We start from the raw sequence: 16,668 nt of genomic DNA on the forward strand, positions 1-16,668 counted from the left end.
AATCGGGGATGGTTTTATAAGCAGAAAACCTGCTTTGTTCAGGCGTCTCTGCATTGCCAATCACAAGTCCCCTACAATATGTTACATTAAGTGCCAACTTGTTCACGTCTCCTGTTGAATGCCCAGCGTTCCCTTGTATTGGTTGGGGTAGCACACGGCAAAGGTTTCTGATTTACGACAAAAGCCCCGGAGGAGGGCTGAAGCCGGCATCAGGTACGTGTGGCCCACACGCTGCTCCCTACTTGTGCAGGGAAAACCCGTCCTCAGAGTCCAGCAGACGAACGTGCACTGCGGAGCATCTACCTGACGTCTTCACCGCCCCCGGGCGCTGAGTCTGACTGCGGGCAGCCTCCACGCTGCTGCTCGCCAGGGGCACAGTGTGAGAACCACAGAATTTTCTACACAAGCCTTGGGGGCCGAAACCCGAGTGTCTGGGCTCCCTGCCTCCTATGATACAAGCGCAGACCCCTGCACAGCACAAGGGGTTACAAAGCAGAGCCCCTGTCCCGGAAGGAGGGAAGAGCCCCAGGTCCCAGATCCCCATCCCGAGGCCACACTCAAGCTCAGGGTTAAGCGCCTCTCTCCTCCTAGGGCCAGGAGCCCCAAGGAACTGGAGAGGAAGCTGCCAGACCTGCAGCCCCGCTGGCGCCCTCCAGAGCAGCTCTCACACAACTCTCCTGTCCTGCTACAGGCAGGTCAACACCCACTTCTTCTGGAACTTTCTCTACCACCCCAGCCCAGGAGCAGCAGCTCAACAAACCCGGCTGGGTGGGGCCAGCGCAGCAGCTGGAGCTGCTGCTTTCGAAGAGCTCCAGTCCGACTCCTGACTACTCCACTCCCCACCCTGTTTCGGGCCAGACCCTCGGGAGTCGTCCGTGACTCCCCGGCCTCCAGCCCGTCAGAAAGCCTCGCTTCATTCTGCCTCCGAAACACACCTCGCGCTGCCTTCTCCCGCTGCCACTGGAGTCCACACGCGAAAGCCTACACGGTCCCCCGGGCACTCAGGCGCAAAGCAGCCTCCCGCAGGACCCACGAGCCCCGCCGGCTGCCCCAGCCTCGGCTGGCTCCACTTTATCCCTCGCTCTTTCACCCCAGGGGTGCCTCTGCCAGAGGAGCCAGGGCCTGTTTGTTCAGTCTCTTCTGCCTAGAACATTCTCCCACACCCCCTCCACACAGAGTCAGCACTGCAGTTCTTAGACGCCACCTCCTCCAAGAAGTCCCTCCTGACCGCCCCATCGAAAGCAAGCCTGGGTTTTCCTTTTTCTGCCCCATAAGGGCCGGGGGCGCACGCGTGACGAGACCTGGGCCCTACAGTACATGGACACGCAAACCGATCACCACCCAGGGATGAAGCAGCTCCCCAGATGTTTGAAAGGTGCACCTGAAGGGGACAGCAAGGCTCAGCCAGGGCCGGACAACAGTGCCAGAAGGTGGCTGAAGCTGGCATCGAACTTCCCAGCTCTGCGGGGCGGTCGGGGCCCAGGCCAGAAGGCGCCTCACCTCCCTTTTCCAGCGTGCCAGCCACTCGTCCCGCTTGCGTTTGCTGATGTAGTAGGGGTCGCCCGCCTGGAAGGTGAGCCGCGGCATGGGCCGCTGGCGGAGGCTGGACTCCCAGCCCAGGCCGCCCCGCAGCCGGCCCCGGGAGCCCTAGGACAGACACAAAAGACAGATGGATGGGTGCTAAAGCGGGCACTTCGAGCCCTGCGCCTAGGCTCGCTTCTCCCAGAAGGGCCCCAGAGGGCACTCACGTCGCTCAGCGTGCTCCTGGCCAGAGCAGAGCGGGGTGCGTGGGTGGGCGGGAGCACAGAGCCCACAACCAGGAAGGGACAGCAAGGGGAGGTGCTGAAGCAGGTGCGCTGGCCTCTTGGGGGACAGCCGGCCTCCCCCCAGCCTCCACCCCCACCGTGCAAAGAAAGGGGGGACAAGACTAAGGAAAACACTTGCCTCCATTTTCATGGATTCCACATTGGTCTCCTTCTGTTCTTTGCCTGTGGGGAGAGAAGAACAAAGGGTCAGCTGGCAGAATCACCGGGAGCGGCTTGGAGGCCCCACTTGTGCCGGAGGTCCCTGCCCTGCCGGTGGCCAGCACGATGGCTCTGAGGACTCGGCAAGCCCTGGAGCAAGAGGGCACCGGGGCCCACTCCTGGGCCGAGCAGGAACACAGGGCTCTGGGCTCTGGCTTCTGGCCGGGCCACCCCCAGCTACCAAAGTGAGGAGCAGCAGGGCCGGGCTCCAGCCGGCATATGCCCGGGGCCTGCCCAGGTGCCCTCCAGGCCCGGGGGTGCCTGTGTGGGGTGACCTCATCTCTGCAAGAATCAATGTCCACCTCTGGGAAATCAGGTGCTGGCCGGGCTCTCCAAGGTTCCGCATGTTTGGGTTCTATAATGAGCAGTCGCCTCTGTCCCTCCTGCCTCCCTGCCCCCTGTGCGGGCTCTCTGCACTGGGCAGACCCAGGCAGGGACGCGGGAACCTCCCCCCAGCTGCTTCTCCCCGAGAGAGAGAGAAATGTTCTGCAGTCAGCAGGCGGTTACACAGTGCTGGTGCAGGGCTGGGCATACAGTACATATTAACACACGTGGTGCGTCCCCCTTCACTGTCGCCCAGCGCTTCCCGCGGCTCTTCCCCGGACTGCCCCCCAGCACCCTGCCCTCCTGGCCTGGTCCTCAGGCCTCGGCGCCCCTGGCAGGCCCGGCACCCCGGTGCCACAGCCGCGGGCCAGCTGCCCAGGCCTGCCCCGGATCCAGGCCCCCGAAAGCCCTTCTCTGATGGCGAGACACAGTTGAGCGTGGACCCAGAGCAGGAAGGTCACGGCGCTGGCTCAGGGTAACGTGGGGTGGGGGGTGGGGTGTCGGGGGCGGGGGGAGACAGAGCCCAAAACGGAAAAAACAGCCCCTGCTTCATCTCCTGGCCTGGGGCGGAAACCGCCAGGGCACTGCTCAGCCCCCGCCCCCACGGAGAAGACGCGGGGGGCACGGGGCCGGGGCCGGAGGGGCTGGGCCCTGCTGGGGCACCCCCGCGGACCCCCGCGGACCCCGGCCTGGCGCCCGGCAGGTCAGACTGGCGGGAGCGGCTGGGGAGGAAGCACGTGTCTGCCACGGGCACGCGCGTGGGCGGCCGAGCGGCACAGCGTACGTGGCCGGCCTTGGAGGGCCCGTCCTCCCCCGCCGCGTCTGCGCCTCTTCCTCCCCGCTTCCTTTACGTCGCGCTGCCTCCCTCCGCGGCCGGCTGCCCAAGGCTCCCCAACGTTCGCGGGGCCCCCTCCTCCTCCTCTCAGCCCTCAGCTCCGCCCGGCGAGGCCCGGGGCTGCCAGAAGGGGGCGCTGGGCCCGGGTCGGCCGCGGCCTGGTGGGCCCGGCCGGGCCTCCTAGTGGCGCCCGGGGCAGCTGCAGCGGGCTCGCGGCCGGGGGCTGGGCGTGCGCGACCCCCCGGGCCGGTCCCTGGGCCGCCGCCCCTGCCCAACCTCGGCCGGACCGCAGGTTCCCCACCTGGGCCCTTCCGCGGCCTGTGACACTGAGGCGGAATCACTTCTTCATGAGCATGGAAGGAAATCAGGGCCGACAGCAACGGTGCAGGTGGCTGGACGCTGGTCCAGCCCCAGGCAGGCAGATGAGGGAGCTGAGGCCTGGGGAGTGGCGGGAGACAGGAGGTCGGGGCTCCCTGACGACCGAACCCCAGCCCTCGCCACTGCCCCACCCCACTCCGGACTCCCCAGCCCCGTGCTCCCCCAAACAGAGTGACTTTTCGTTATGTAGTTTGACTTCTTTCTGGAATGTTCTCCCTGACAGGCTCTGCGCATGCCCAGAGGGATCGCGCACGCGCACACTGTCCAGGCTGGCCCAGTGAGACGCCCCCCTGGCCGCCGTAGAGCGCGCGCTTGGCTGGAGCCCGGGAGGGGCAGCTGCTCCCTCGGCACCCGCCCCATGCAGTCCATCTGTTCCTGGACCAGACCCACGGGCCCTGGCAGAGCCAGGTGGCTGTGTGCCCTCCAGGGTGGTCCTGACAGGCCCGAACAGGACCCTGGGGGCGTCCTGGGGCCCAGCAGGCGGGGGAGGCCACAGCTTGCGACCCTTCCCTGTTGGTCCAGGACGACACCCAGCCGGGGGCCCGGGTTCTTTCTCAGCAACCCTGAACCTCCGGGACAGAGCGGAGGCCAGGTTCACCTCAGGGCATCGCTAGTCCGGGGCTGGCCCTGGGCCCAGTCCGAGCAGAGAGGAGCTCTCTGCTGGCCTTGATCCTGCCTCTTCACTAGCTGGACAAGCCTGGGCGAGTCATTTTGCCTTTCTGGACCCTCGGTGTCCCCATCTGGAAAATGGGGAGCACTAAGAGTGCTCCTCACAGGATCGCAAGGCTGGGGCGCGAGGGTTTCTCAGACTGTAGGGTGCACAGGAATCCCAAGGACATATTTCACTCGTGGTTCAGTAGGTCCCAGCAGGGCCTGAGACTACATTCCAGCCTCCCTGGCTCGCGGATGGCTGTGGGCAGCAAGGCTGGAGGCCAGCCAGCCCACAGTGGGCGGCAGGGAAGGAGAGCCACGTTGCCGGGGCCACCTGCCATCACCTGCCTGCTCGGGGCTGGCCCTTGTGCCAGCCGCTCCCTCCTTGGTTCTTTTTCCTGGCTGGGCTGGCAGAGTCTGGGCTCCCTGCGTGCACACAAGAGGGTGCGCAGGCCACAGGAACCTCCGCTTTTGCCATGTCGGAACGAACGAAAGGGGGTTCTGGCGGAGACGGAGACAGAGGGGGCCCCTGAGAAGAGCCCTGGAATGAGGGGAACTGAAAGGAGATGGCGGCCAAGTTACTTCCTCCCGGGCTGGGGTGTCGTTCCTCATCGGAACCAGCCAGCTGAGCATGCGCTGAGCGTCAGCTGACCACTGGGCCGGGAGCCGGCCTCTGCACCTGCTGCCCCTGGCAGAGCCTCTCCTCCACTGCCCGTCTCCCAGCTCAGCATCTGGGCCATTCACGGTGGCCTGCAGGGGCCCCAGAAAAGTGTTTCCACTTCCTGGATAGCTGGGGCCAATGACACTGTCCCCAGGGCTGTCTTTTGGAGGTCAAGGAGACTTCCAGCAGTTTTTTTTTTTTTCCCCACCCAGACTAGCACTTCAAATTCTGAGGAAGACCCACCCAGTGTCTGGAAGTCCCAGACCCACGCGGCACGCCTGACCAGCCCGTCTCCACGGCCACCTGGCTCCAGGTGCTGCTCCCTGACGCGGCCCCCAGAACCTCTCCCCCTGCCGCAGGTGGCAAGTGATCTTTTCACATCATGCACCACCCTGAAAGCCTGGTCTGGCCCCCTGTGCCTCTCCCCAGCTCTCTCCACGCCTGCCTTGTGGCTTCTGCCTGCTCCCTTGCACTGGGGAGCCCACCTGGGAGCCAGTGTCCCCGCTCTGCCCCCACGTGACGACTCTGGCTCCCCCTGCAGCCCGGGCTCACTCAGCAGCACTCAGCTCCATGCACCAACACACGCTTCCCAGTATGCATTTCTGTCTCTCCGGCCCATGGTGAGGTCCCGGAGGGCGAGAACCAGGTTCCTGTTCCTGTGGGCTCCCCCAGTCCCTGACACAGATCCTGGCACACACTAAACTGGTGTCTGGTAAACACCTGTTGACTGGCTGAAGCAGGTACTCCCGAGAGCAATAGAAATGGAGATGGGGGAAATCCCAGACTGAAAGCCAACCAAAACCAACCCTTAGGGTTGCCCAACAGCCTGGAGCATGGCTCCATGCACCAGGCAGGAAACACGGCCGGCATGGGCAGCGGCAGGGTGCCAGCCACGGGTCGGTCCCAGCCTCTGGATGCCCAGAGACGCCTGCCCACGGGGAGCACCATGTTGAGCTGGGAAGGGCTCCCACTTCTCTGCCTCGGATTCGCCCCACCCAGGCCCTCCCCAGACCCCATGAAGTGTGAGGACACGCAAGGAGGCCTGCAAGGCCAGGAGGGAACCACCCTGGCACTGAGCACCTCCACAGCAGCAGGAGGCTGGAAGGCACAGGACCAGGATTTCGTGAGCCCTGGGTCAGGTGCGGACAGGCCTGGGCCGTGAGCAGGCACTCCGTCTCCGAAAGTCTCCCTTTTCTCCCTCCCCTACAGATGGGCACAATGCCACCTGGGATGGAGTCAATCAAACAACAGGACCTGAGAGAGTGCTTGGCACACAGCCGGGGCAGTATCAGTACTGGCTGAATAATAAATGCAAGATATTGTAAATCATCCTTGGAACTCTCTCTTCTGGAAATAGTCTATTCCGCAGGAATATTAGGTTCGGATGCGTGTGAAAATGGGTTCTGCCAGTGGATCAATTTACTCATTCCATCACGGGCACTTGGAAGGAAGATGTTTTGAAATTAAAAGGCACATATGCAAAGCAACCTGGCAGGACCCTGGGAGGGCCTGATGTGAGAACGCGCGAGGAGGTGCTGTGTAAGCTGCGAAGCCCTGTGCAAATGCTAGTTGTCCTCATTACTGACATGTTTACAGCTTGGTTGGCCCTGAAAGCGTTGGCTTAACCTGAAAGAGAACGGTGAGCAGCGCGCCAGGATTCCAGGGCCAGGCCGAAAGTCCCCTGACGGAGAGCCCTGGGCTGGGCCATGTGCAGGCCACCCTCACCCCGCTGCCCTCGCCTCCCACCCTGCGTACCACACAGTCATGGCCAAATTCCCAATCAACCAAACTCCGAGCGCCCCCATCAGAAGCTACCTAACTGGGCAGTGCCCAAGAGCTGCTGGTCACGTGGTAGTGCAGCCAGGGGCCAGGCGGGATCTGAGGGAAACTGAGGCACACAGCCAGCCAAGGAGGCAGGGGGATGGCCAGTAACCCAGTGTAGCAGCCACTGGCATCATGCACACCCACCGTTGCCAGATCTAGCTTTGTCTCTGTGTGTGAGAAGCCAGAACTCCAGATTTTTATGTGAAATTTCTTGATTTTAAAATATTGGCAACTAATTTTTACAATATTTTACACACTATGCGGGCCAAGTAAACCATGTGTACAGGCCGTACTCAGCCAGTAGCCTCCGGGCCTCAGCCTGGGTGAGCAGCTCAGCTCCCTGCTCCCCAGCCTGGCCCTCAGGGACCCCAGTGGGGCCCAGAGAGGACACCCCTGTGCCGGGCACTCACCCTCGCCTGCAGGGGCTCCTCGGCCCTCCTTCGGGGTGCAGCAGCCATTCTCCACCGCTCTGGAGGCTTCGGGCGGGGCTTCGGCTGCACCCTCGCCCTCAGCTGGGGCCCCGCCCTTCTGCCCCCCAGCAGGGCTCCCCTCCTCCGGCTGGGGCTCACTCCGCTTCTCCAAGTCCCCGTTGGGTAACAGCTCGGAGGGGCCTGAGTCCTGGGCCATGGACGGGGACTTGGAGGTGACCGCAGGGTCCTTGGGCGTGTCGCTGCTTTCCACCTGGAAGGATGGAGACAGACACACAAGGGGAGGGTTAGGGCCGTGGTCGGAGTCCCCGGGGAATGCTGCTGAGTGCTGCACCTCTGGCCAGAAAGACTGTCACAGAACCCTGCAGTAAGCAGACTGGGCCGAGATCCTGAGCCTCTGAAGCCAAGGTGTGTGTGTGGACTCCAGCTTAAGTAACAGGAAGGGAAAGAAGGGGCGCCCCCGTGGCCCACTGTGGCCACACGGGGCTTCACAAACTCACCCCCATGCTGTCCATTACGCCTGCAGGCTCCCCAGCAGTGGACCACAGTGCCCCAAATCAGTTCTGGGGAACAGGGCTGGCCTGCCCTCTGGAGGCCACACAGAAGTGTCCTTCCCCTCTGCGTGGGTCCCCACAGGCTCTCAGACCACCCCAAGAGCCGAGGTCCCCGAGAGCAACACACAGTCTCTGCAGGACCCCTCTGAGCATGGGGCCCCCCTGCTCCCCAAAGGGCTGCACTGCCTTCTCCCGTAGCATCAGAGCTGAGCTCACTAAGGTGACAAGAACCAAGGAAAGAAAGGGCAATCCCACCCGCCCTGGGCAGAGTCCTGTGTTGGGGCCAAGGCTCCTCTTGCCCATGAGCTCTTGAGGGCCTCTGACTCCCTGGGAGGCAGCCCAGGAACCTGAGGCTCCGGGAATTTTGTGATTGGCTCCAGGTCATGGTTTTTTAAGGACGGCTGTGTACCCCCTTTGCCCTCTGCTGTCTGTGCATGGCCTGTCCCCGGCCACCCAGATGCAAGCGGCCAGGGTATCTTGGGAAGAATGGAAGTGTCCATCTTGGGTGGGAGGAGACAGGGGTCCCCGAGCTCACCACTCTGCCCCCACTCCCCTCCCAGGCACTGGGCACACTGAGTGGGCCCACTGGTTCTGCTTGCCCAGTACTGGCTGAGCAGACCCCCCAGAGGCTCAGCTCGCAGACACAGCCGCCTTGGTTTCCCCACCTGCCAGGTGTGATGGCCAGGCTGGACCAGTGGAGGCTGTGTGTTTCTTATCCAGGGAGCTGGATCAGAAGTGGAGCCAGGACTTGAACCAGGCACTCCAATATGCGATGTAGGTGCTCTTAAGGTACTGCCCCTTGGGTTTCTTTTTGTCTTTTCTTTTTTTAGTTTATGAAAGTCAAGACACATGTATTGTAGAAAATTCAAACCACACAAAAATGAATAGTGTTAAAGGATTAAAACTCCTATTCTAACTCCCTAACCCCAAAATTATTTCCCCAAGGTAAATCACTATGGTTTGGTGAGTATCCTTTCTAGATTTTCCAGGCTAAAAAAAAAAAAAAGATTTTTTAAAAAAGATTTATTTATTTGTTTATTTAAGCCTGGAGCCTGGAACTCCATCCAGGTCTCTCACATGGGTTACAGGGGCACAAGCACTTGGACCATCTTCCACTGTTTCCCAGGTGCATTAGCAGGAAGCTGGATCGGAAGTGGAGCAGCCGGGACTCAAACTGGCACTTGTAGGGGGTGCCGGAGTTGCTGTCAGTGGCTTAAAGCGGTGTGCCACAATGCTGGCCCCTGTGTAAGTTTTTTTCCTATGATATATAACGATGTGCAGGTTCCATGTGTACACACACGTATTTCCACACACACATCCGGACCCCAAGGTGGTGTTTGCTGAAAGGGCAGGCACCGCTCACAGCACTCTGCCTGTCCTCTCATGGAGCAGGCCCCGTGCGCATGGCTCCACCCCCTGGGCAGGTGGGCCTGGCTCCTGGTACAAGTTCCCAGGCGGTGGGCCTGCATTCCCGCCTACTTGCTTTTTGCAGCAGTGAGCACCCTGCACTTATGGCTGTACACACCTGTGTCCCAGACGTGGACCAGCCAGGTTAAGGGGCCTGTGTGTCTCTGTGTGGGGAGACACTGCCCAGTTCCCTCCAGAGGGCTGTGCCACCCAAGCGCACAGCACTGGCCCCAGCCCCTGTCCTGCACGGTGTGTGCTCCAAGGTTGCTTCCCCTCTAGGGATCTAGAATTTCAACTCTGAGGAACACCCTGAGTGGACAAACAGGGGCAAGGGCCTTGGAAAAAACCCAGAACAGAACCAGGGTCCTCCCAGGTATGCGTTCCTCCCTGCCAGGGCTTCCGGGTCCAGGAAGCCGCCCGAGGGAGCAAAGTGACTTTGACAGGCTGCGTGGGGGCTCAGCTCCGTGGGAAGCCAAACTGTGTGCCCTCCTTGGCTGCTGGTGCACAGGGGCTGCATCAAGTTGGCGGGGGGGGGGGGGGGGAGTGGGGTGGGTGGGTGGGGGGAGGCCTCCACTGAGGCCATCACAGCCAGGAAAGCCAGATGCAGGCTTGACAGTGGAGCGAGCAGACCCCTGTCTGTCACCTCACGCAGTAGGGTCTCGCCTCTCTGCTGAAGCAAACAGGGCTCCGCAGGCCCAGAATGCTCCTCCCTGCCACCTTGCAGTCGCCCTGTGCAGGCAGCCTGGGGAGTGGCCCGTCCCTGCCTCAACAGCCATCTTCCAGGGTCCAGCTGGGCCAAGCACCACAGAACCCTGGCAGAGGCACCACGAGGGAGGCAGGCGAGGGTCCCACGGACTCTGAGCCCCATGGAGCTGCTCGAGACGTCTCCTCCTGCCTGAGGGCCACACGGCCTCCTCTCGCCCCAGGACTTGCTTCCTGTTGACCACCAGCTCCGTAGCTTGGAGACCCAGGAGCAGCGAGTCTGAGACCCTGCATGCCCAGGCTGAGGGTCACTCAAGCAGGCAGAGCAGGAACGCCCCCCAGGCCGTGCAGCAGCCCATGTCCCTTTCTTCTGGAGCTGCTACCAAGGCTGGGACCCCCTTCCCACCTGTCCACACCCCTTCCCTGTGCTCTCTGCTCTGATGAGCCAAGCTCTGGGATTAGAGAGAGCTGATGGCCCCTGCCAGGGACAACCCTTGATCCACCAAGAACCACCCCGGGGGGCCGGCATTGATGCATAGTAAGTAGGCTGAACCTACGCTTTTGACAAACATCCCATATCCACACTAGTTTGAGTCCTGGCTACTCCACTTCCAATCCAGATCCCTGCTAATGCACCTGGGAAAACAGCAGAGGACGGCCCAAGTGCTTGGTCCCCCTGCCACCCAGGTGGAAGACCTGGATGGAGCTCCTGGCTCCTGGCTTTGGTTTGGCCCAGCGCTGGCTGCTGTGGCCATCTGGAGAGGGGCACACTCAGCCAGGCCTGGACTTGGGCTCCACCTCCAAGCCCTTCCCCAGCTACATTCTCTCTTCTCCTGTCCCCTGGCCCCAGCAGCTTGTCACTCCTGGAGGCAGGGACTTTGCGTGATTCAGCTGGACTGACAGGTGCCGGATCAGTATTCACAAGAGACTGATTACTGCAAAGCTAGGTTCAAAGTGAACATTTCCTGCTTTTAAGCTTGGAATTGGAATGGTGGCACTGCTGCCGGGGCAGAGGTAACTGGTAAACCCTCTCTCGTTTGCTTTGATTTTGTCCACTGCCTTGAAAGGGGCCGTGGGACCCCTGGGGCTGTCACTGTGCCCATTACCTCTGGCCACTGTGGAAGCCATCAGCAGCAATTGCAATTCTGACTTCCTCCCTCCTCGCCTGTGGCCGTGGGGGTGGGCGGGGGGGGGGGCACAACAGGAACAGCAGCAGCAAGCAGCCCTTACTTCTCCACCCTGGGTCTGAGTAAGGCAGGGTCCTGTCTCCCACAGCCCATCACACCTCATGCTGGGCTTCAGACCCTGCCCAGCTCTCAAGGGGTCCCTCGGGGTTTGGTGACCACAGCCTTCCTTCCTGGCAAGACCCCCACAGCCTGGGGACATGGCCTCCTGCCTCTCTGCTGCCTGTCACCACCCCCCACCTCAGGCCTCGCAGCTGGGGGCCATCCACTTGGCTGCCACGTGGAGGAGGGGTGCTGGCATCCAGTGGGTCAGGCCCAAGATGCAGGCCAGCCCCCGTGGCAGGGAGTCACCCCCAGATGTCAAAAGAGGCTTTGAAAAACCTGGGGGCTGCCTTTTGTAAAACTTTTTAAAAACGGTGGTAAAATACATGTAACATAAAATGTACCACTTTACCCACTTTCAAGTACACATTAAGTGTGCTCACGTGGCTAGACCCCAAGCAGGAACTCAGGCCCACAACCACGATTCTGCTGTCTTCTAAGGAATACTTTAAAGTCTGCGTGTCTCATGTGCACACACAGACATGCACCTGTAGATGTACACACAGAGGCACACAGACGTGTACAGATGTGCACAGATAGGTGCACACACAGAGGCACACAGATGTGTACAGACACGCACACACAGATAGGTGCACACACAGATGCACACAGATGTGTACAGATGCGCACACACAGATAGGTGCACACACAGATGCACACAGACGTGTACAGACGCGTACACACACAGAGGCACACACAGATGCACACACAGACAGACACACACAGAGATGAACACACATGGATGTGCACACACAGAGACAGAGACATATACAGAGTCTCACACACACACAGATGCACACACACACGGGGGCACACACAGATGCATACACAGACACACAGAGATGAACACACACTTCCGATCCAGCTCCCTGCTGATGTGCCTGGGAAGGCAGCAGAGGATGACCCAAGTGCTTGGTGCCCAGCATCCATCTAGGAGACCTGGAAGAAGCTCCTGGTTCCTGGATTTGGCGTGGCCCAGCCCAGGTCATTTGTGGCCTCTTGGGGAGTGAGCCAGTGGATAGATGCACACACACAGACACAAATGCACACAGACACAGAGACATGTACAGAGTTTCTCTCACACAGACACACAAAGATGCACACACATATATAGGTACACACACAGAGAGATGAACATATACTGACACACAAACGCACAGAGTCACACTCACAAACACACAGATATACACAGACAGGCACACACACACCTGTCAGGGATTTGTGCTGGGCGCCAGTCTTGGGAAGCCTTGGCCTCAGCCCTGCCCCCAGCTCCCAGCCTCCTACCGTGTAGTTGGCAGGTGCGAGCAGCTGCTGGGCCTGCCTCGCCCCCAAGGGTGGGTAAAGGCCCAGCCCACGGTATGCCACGCTCGCTTACCAAGCTCGTTCTCAGCCTCTCTCATTACAGCACTCACCGTGTGGCTGCCCCGTTGGTCCAGCTCGTGTGCTTCCCTCCTCCACTGGGAGCCACACACTGTTTGTCTTTTCATTTCTCTGCACTTCCAGCTCCCCAGCCCCCAGCACAGACCCGGGCACACATGCACTTATGAAATTAATGAACTTCAGGGGCTGCCTGTGACGCTGGCATCCCACGTGGGCACAGGTTCCTGTCCCGGCTGCTCCACTTCCGATCCAGCTCCCTGCTAATGTGCCTGGGAAGGCAGCAGAGGATGACCCAAGTGCTTGGTGCCCAGCATCCATTTGGGAGACCTGGAAGAAGCTCCTGGTTCCTGGATTTGGCATGGCCCAGCCCAGGTCATTTGCGGCCTCTTGGGAGTGAGCCAGCGGATAGAAGACTTTTCTGTCTCTCCGTCTCTCTCTCTGTGTAACTCTGCCTTTCAAACAAGTAAATAAATCTTTTTAAAAAACTAATGAACTTCATGAGCACAGTGAGGCTGGGGTGGCTGGTGCTGCCCACTGTTTTTCGACGAGAAGGTTCCATGGCCTACGGCTTGCGTGGGTCACTCGAGTCCCACATCTCCTACGTGTTCAGGCTGTCTCCGGCCTCTCAGGAGAAGCCCCTGCTCACCAATCCCAGGAACTCAGAGAAAGAAAAGGAGCCCCTGCTGGGCCCGAGGGGCCCGGAGAGGCAGCTGGCTTTTTCCACGGTAGCACGCACCCTGAGAAAAAGCAAGATGGCGCCTCCTGCCGCCGTGAACCTGTCCAGGCCAAAGTCCACTCCCCCACCCACTCTGCATGAAGTCTGGGCCAGGCCCCAGAACTCTTGCCCTGCCTCCCCCAGGGGAGGCCACAGTGCCCACGGCAGGGGAAGGGCAGAGCTCCCAGTAGGGAAAAGTGGCTTTAAAAAAAAGTTTATTTATTTTTATCTACTTGAAAGGTAGAATAAGAGAGAGACCTTTCACCTGCTGGTTCACTCTCCAAATGCCCACAACAGCCAGGGCTGGGCCAGACCAAAGCCAGGAGCCCAAACTCCATCCAGGTTGCCCACATGGGTGGCAGGGACTCAAGAACCTGAGCCATCAGCTGCCGCCTCCCTGGATGCATCAGAAGTTGGATCAGAACCAAAGCAGCCAGGACCCAAATCGGGCGTGCAGACGTGGGCTGCAGGCATCCAAGCAGCGGCTTAAGCCACTGCACCACAGCCCCTGTCGCAGCTTTTAAGAGTTCCTTTGTTAGGGTCGTAGTATTTACACACAAAGGAAAAACCAGGCAGAGAGAGGTGAGGCAACAAAGCAGGGGACAGGGGACCCAGGCACCTGGTTGCAGGGCTCACCTGGTAGAGAGAAGCAAGGAAGACAGGGCCTACGCACCTGCCCCTCTCCTCCTGGCCTCCCTCCTGCCCTTGGGCTCGCCGGGGAGGGCCAGGCCTGCTGTTTTGCCTCTGATGCACAGCTTAATTCCGTGCCATCTGGGAACTCTGCCACCCAGCCAGCCATGGCCTGGGGACGCGCGGTGCAGTCGGGGTGCACCCTGCTGCCACAGGACAGGGATGTGCACGGATGCTGGTGACTCAACAGAGACCTGCGAGCCCCTCCCCTCCACTCACACAGAGCGCCGTGCTCCTTCCGGTTCCCCCACTCCCACAGGGCCCCAGCCCCCTTGCCAGCCTGGATTTTTCCAGGGTGATGCTGGTTTCCGGAAACAGCCATCACGTCCACATAAGCAGGGCAGCATTGGCACTGGGCCATGGCTGCCACGCCCCCTGCCCTTCCTGCAGCAGCCAGCCAGAGAGGCCCCTTGCCCACCTTCCTGGGGTGAGTAGAGCCAGACCCTGAAACTTGGGAAGTAGGACCCTGACTCCAACTTCCTTCTTCCTAATGGAGCAGCTACAAGGGCCACACGTGGGGGCTGGGGCAGCAGGACCATCAGCCAGAAAGGGCCACTCTGGTCCCCACCCAGGCTCCCCCTCCAGGCCCCATCATCTCCATACCACTTCCGCTCTGAGCTGCCTTCCTCCCTCCCCCGACACCACCCACCCAGGAGTCTAAGGAGAGGGACTCAGAGCTCAGTGAAGCCTGACGGGTCACTCAGTTGCAGCCTTGGGAGGCTGTCATGAGCCACAGCCAGCCAACAATACGAGACCCAACGTGCATGGTAGGTGGCCAGTCCACTCGAGTCCAGCTCCAGCAGGGACACCTGCCCACCTGGAAGCCCAGGGCCTGGCTGTGCTCCTTCAAGTCAACCTGCCAAAGGCTCCAGAATGTGCTGGGCGCCCTTGCAAGGCCCGGGATGGAGAAGAGGCCCCCGCACCTCTGATTTCTGGTTTCAGCCTCCGCCAGCCCCGGGCGACAGGTCTGGAAGGAAGAGGATCCACCACGGAGAATGGTGCTTCCCTGACCTTCTGGAAGGTTCTCGGGAGGCATTCTCCCCCACTGTCCCAGCTGCGTGTGCTCAATCTGCGCCACCTGCCATTATCTCCTAGCCTTGGGGGGTGCTGGCCCTGGGAAGCCCTTGGGGCAGGGGAGCTGTGCTGTCTTCAGGCTGGCCTTCCCCGGGAGCACAGAGCTCTGTAGGTGGGGATGACAAAAGACACACGTCAGCAACACACAGGGACGTGCGTGCCGGCGGGGACGCGGGGGCGTGATGCAGGGGCGGCCGGGCTCCGACGAAGACCACAGCCTCAGCAGACACCTGTGTGAATGAACGATGCGCGGGTGGTGGCTCTGGTGTGTGTGACTCGAGGGAAGGGGCCAGGGAGAGACAAAATCAAACTGGGTATTTTTTTTTAAACAACAAAACTGAGATCCTGCAATTTCAGTTCGATGCTCCCCCTCAATACAGCCAGTTTTCTCAAACAGCTTCCAAGACGGCCCCTGCTCCGTCTGCTCCCTTCTCGGATGACGACACTGATGCTGTCCCTGCTATGATGTCACTGGTGCCTGGAGCTTCCAATTCTGCCCAGCCACTGCTCCTCCCAAAAGACTGTGGGACTGTTTTCTAGCCCAACCCCCACCCAACCTCCTATCTCTGCCTGCACTCACCTCCCCCCATCTCTCATGCACTCACCCCCCCAGCCTCTCTCTCTCATGCACTCACCCCCCACCCAGCCTCTATGTCTCATGCACTCACCCCCCGCCTCTCTCTCTCATGCACTCACCCCCCGCCTCTCTCTCTCATGCACTCACCCCCACACTCTATGTCTCATGCACTCACCCCCAGCCTCTATGTCTCATGCACTCACCCCCCGCCTCTCTCTCTCATGCACTCACCCCCAGCCTCTATGTCTCATGCACAAACCCCCAGCCTCTGTGTCTCATGCACTCACCCCCCGCCTCTCTCTCTCATGCACTCACCCCCCGCCTCTCTCTCTCATGCACTCACCCCCACCCTCTATGTCTCATGCACTCACCCCCAGCCTCTATGTCTCATGCACTCACCCCCCGCCTCTCTCTCTCATGCACTCACCCCCAGCCTCTATGTCTCATGCACAAACCCCCAGCCTCTGTGTCTCATGCACTCACCACTCACCCCCCACCCAGCCTCTGTGTCTCATGCACTCACCCCCCGCCTCTCTCTCTCATGCACTCACCCCCCGCCTCTCTCTCATGCACTCACCCCCCCCACCCTCTATGTCTCATGCACTCACCCCCCAGCCTCTCTCTCTCATGCACTCACCCCCCAGCCTCTCTCTCTCATGCACTCACCCCCCTGCCTCTCTCTCTCATGCACTCACCCCCACCCAGCCTCTATCTTTGCATGTATTGAGCACCCAAGGGTGCTACTTCCTTCACTGCCTCCTCCTCAAAACTTCCTGATAGGGGCTGGTGTTGTGGTGCAAGGGGGTAAGCCAGAGCTTTATGCCGGCATCCCACATCAGAATGTCAGCTTGGGTCCCGGCTATTCTGCTACCGATCCAGCTCCCTGCTAATGTGCCTGAGGCGGCAGTGGATTATGGCCCCTGCACCCATGTGGGAGACCCGGATGGAATCCCTGGCTCCTGGCTTTGGCCTGGCCCAGCCCCAGCTGCTGCAGCATTTGGGGAGTGAACCAGCGTCTGAAGGATTTCTCTCTTTCTCTCCCTCCCCTTCTGTCTCTCTGCCTTTCAAATCAACGCACCTCTAAAAAAGAAAACTTCCAGATAAATGTGTTTTTCAGAGATGACAAAGAGTAGAGACCCCCTCCACCCACACTTCCGA

General features: G+C 60.6%; 1 protein-coding gene across 3 annotated transcripts in view; it reads right to left on the bottom strand.

Moving 5' to 3' along the window:
- The window catches only part of DNMT3A (DNA methyltransferase 3 alpha), a 94,736-nt gene that overhangs the window by 34,335 nt on the left and 43,733 nt on the right, over positions 1-16,668 (bottom strand). For 2 of the 3 annotated variants that reach the window (XM_062209076.1, XM_062209075.1), the window contains exons 4-6: positions 7,108-7,378; positions 1,945-1,988; positions 1,501-1,647 (exon numbers count right to left, since the gene is read on the bottom strand). In XM_062209076.1, the coding sequence (XP_062065060.1) occupies positions 1,501-1,647; positions 1,945-1,988; positions 7,108-7,378 (462 nt within the window). Of the gene's footprint in view, positions 1-1,500; positions 1,648-1,944; positions 1,989-7,107; positions 7,379-16,668 lie in introns of those variants that run through there. The other variant, XM_062209078.1, reaches the window with a different exon arrangement.

The sequence above is a fragment of the Lepus europaeus genome, chromosome 13 (genome assembly GCF_033115175.1).
Source record: "Lepus europaeus isolate LE1 chromosome 13, mLepTim1.pri, whole genome shotgun sequence".
NCBI classification, from domain to species: Eukaryota; Metazoa; Chordata; class Mammalia; order Lagomorpha; family Leporidae; genus Lepus; species Lepus europaeus.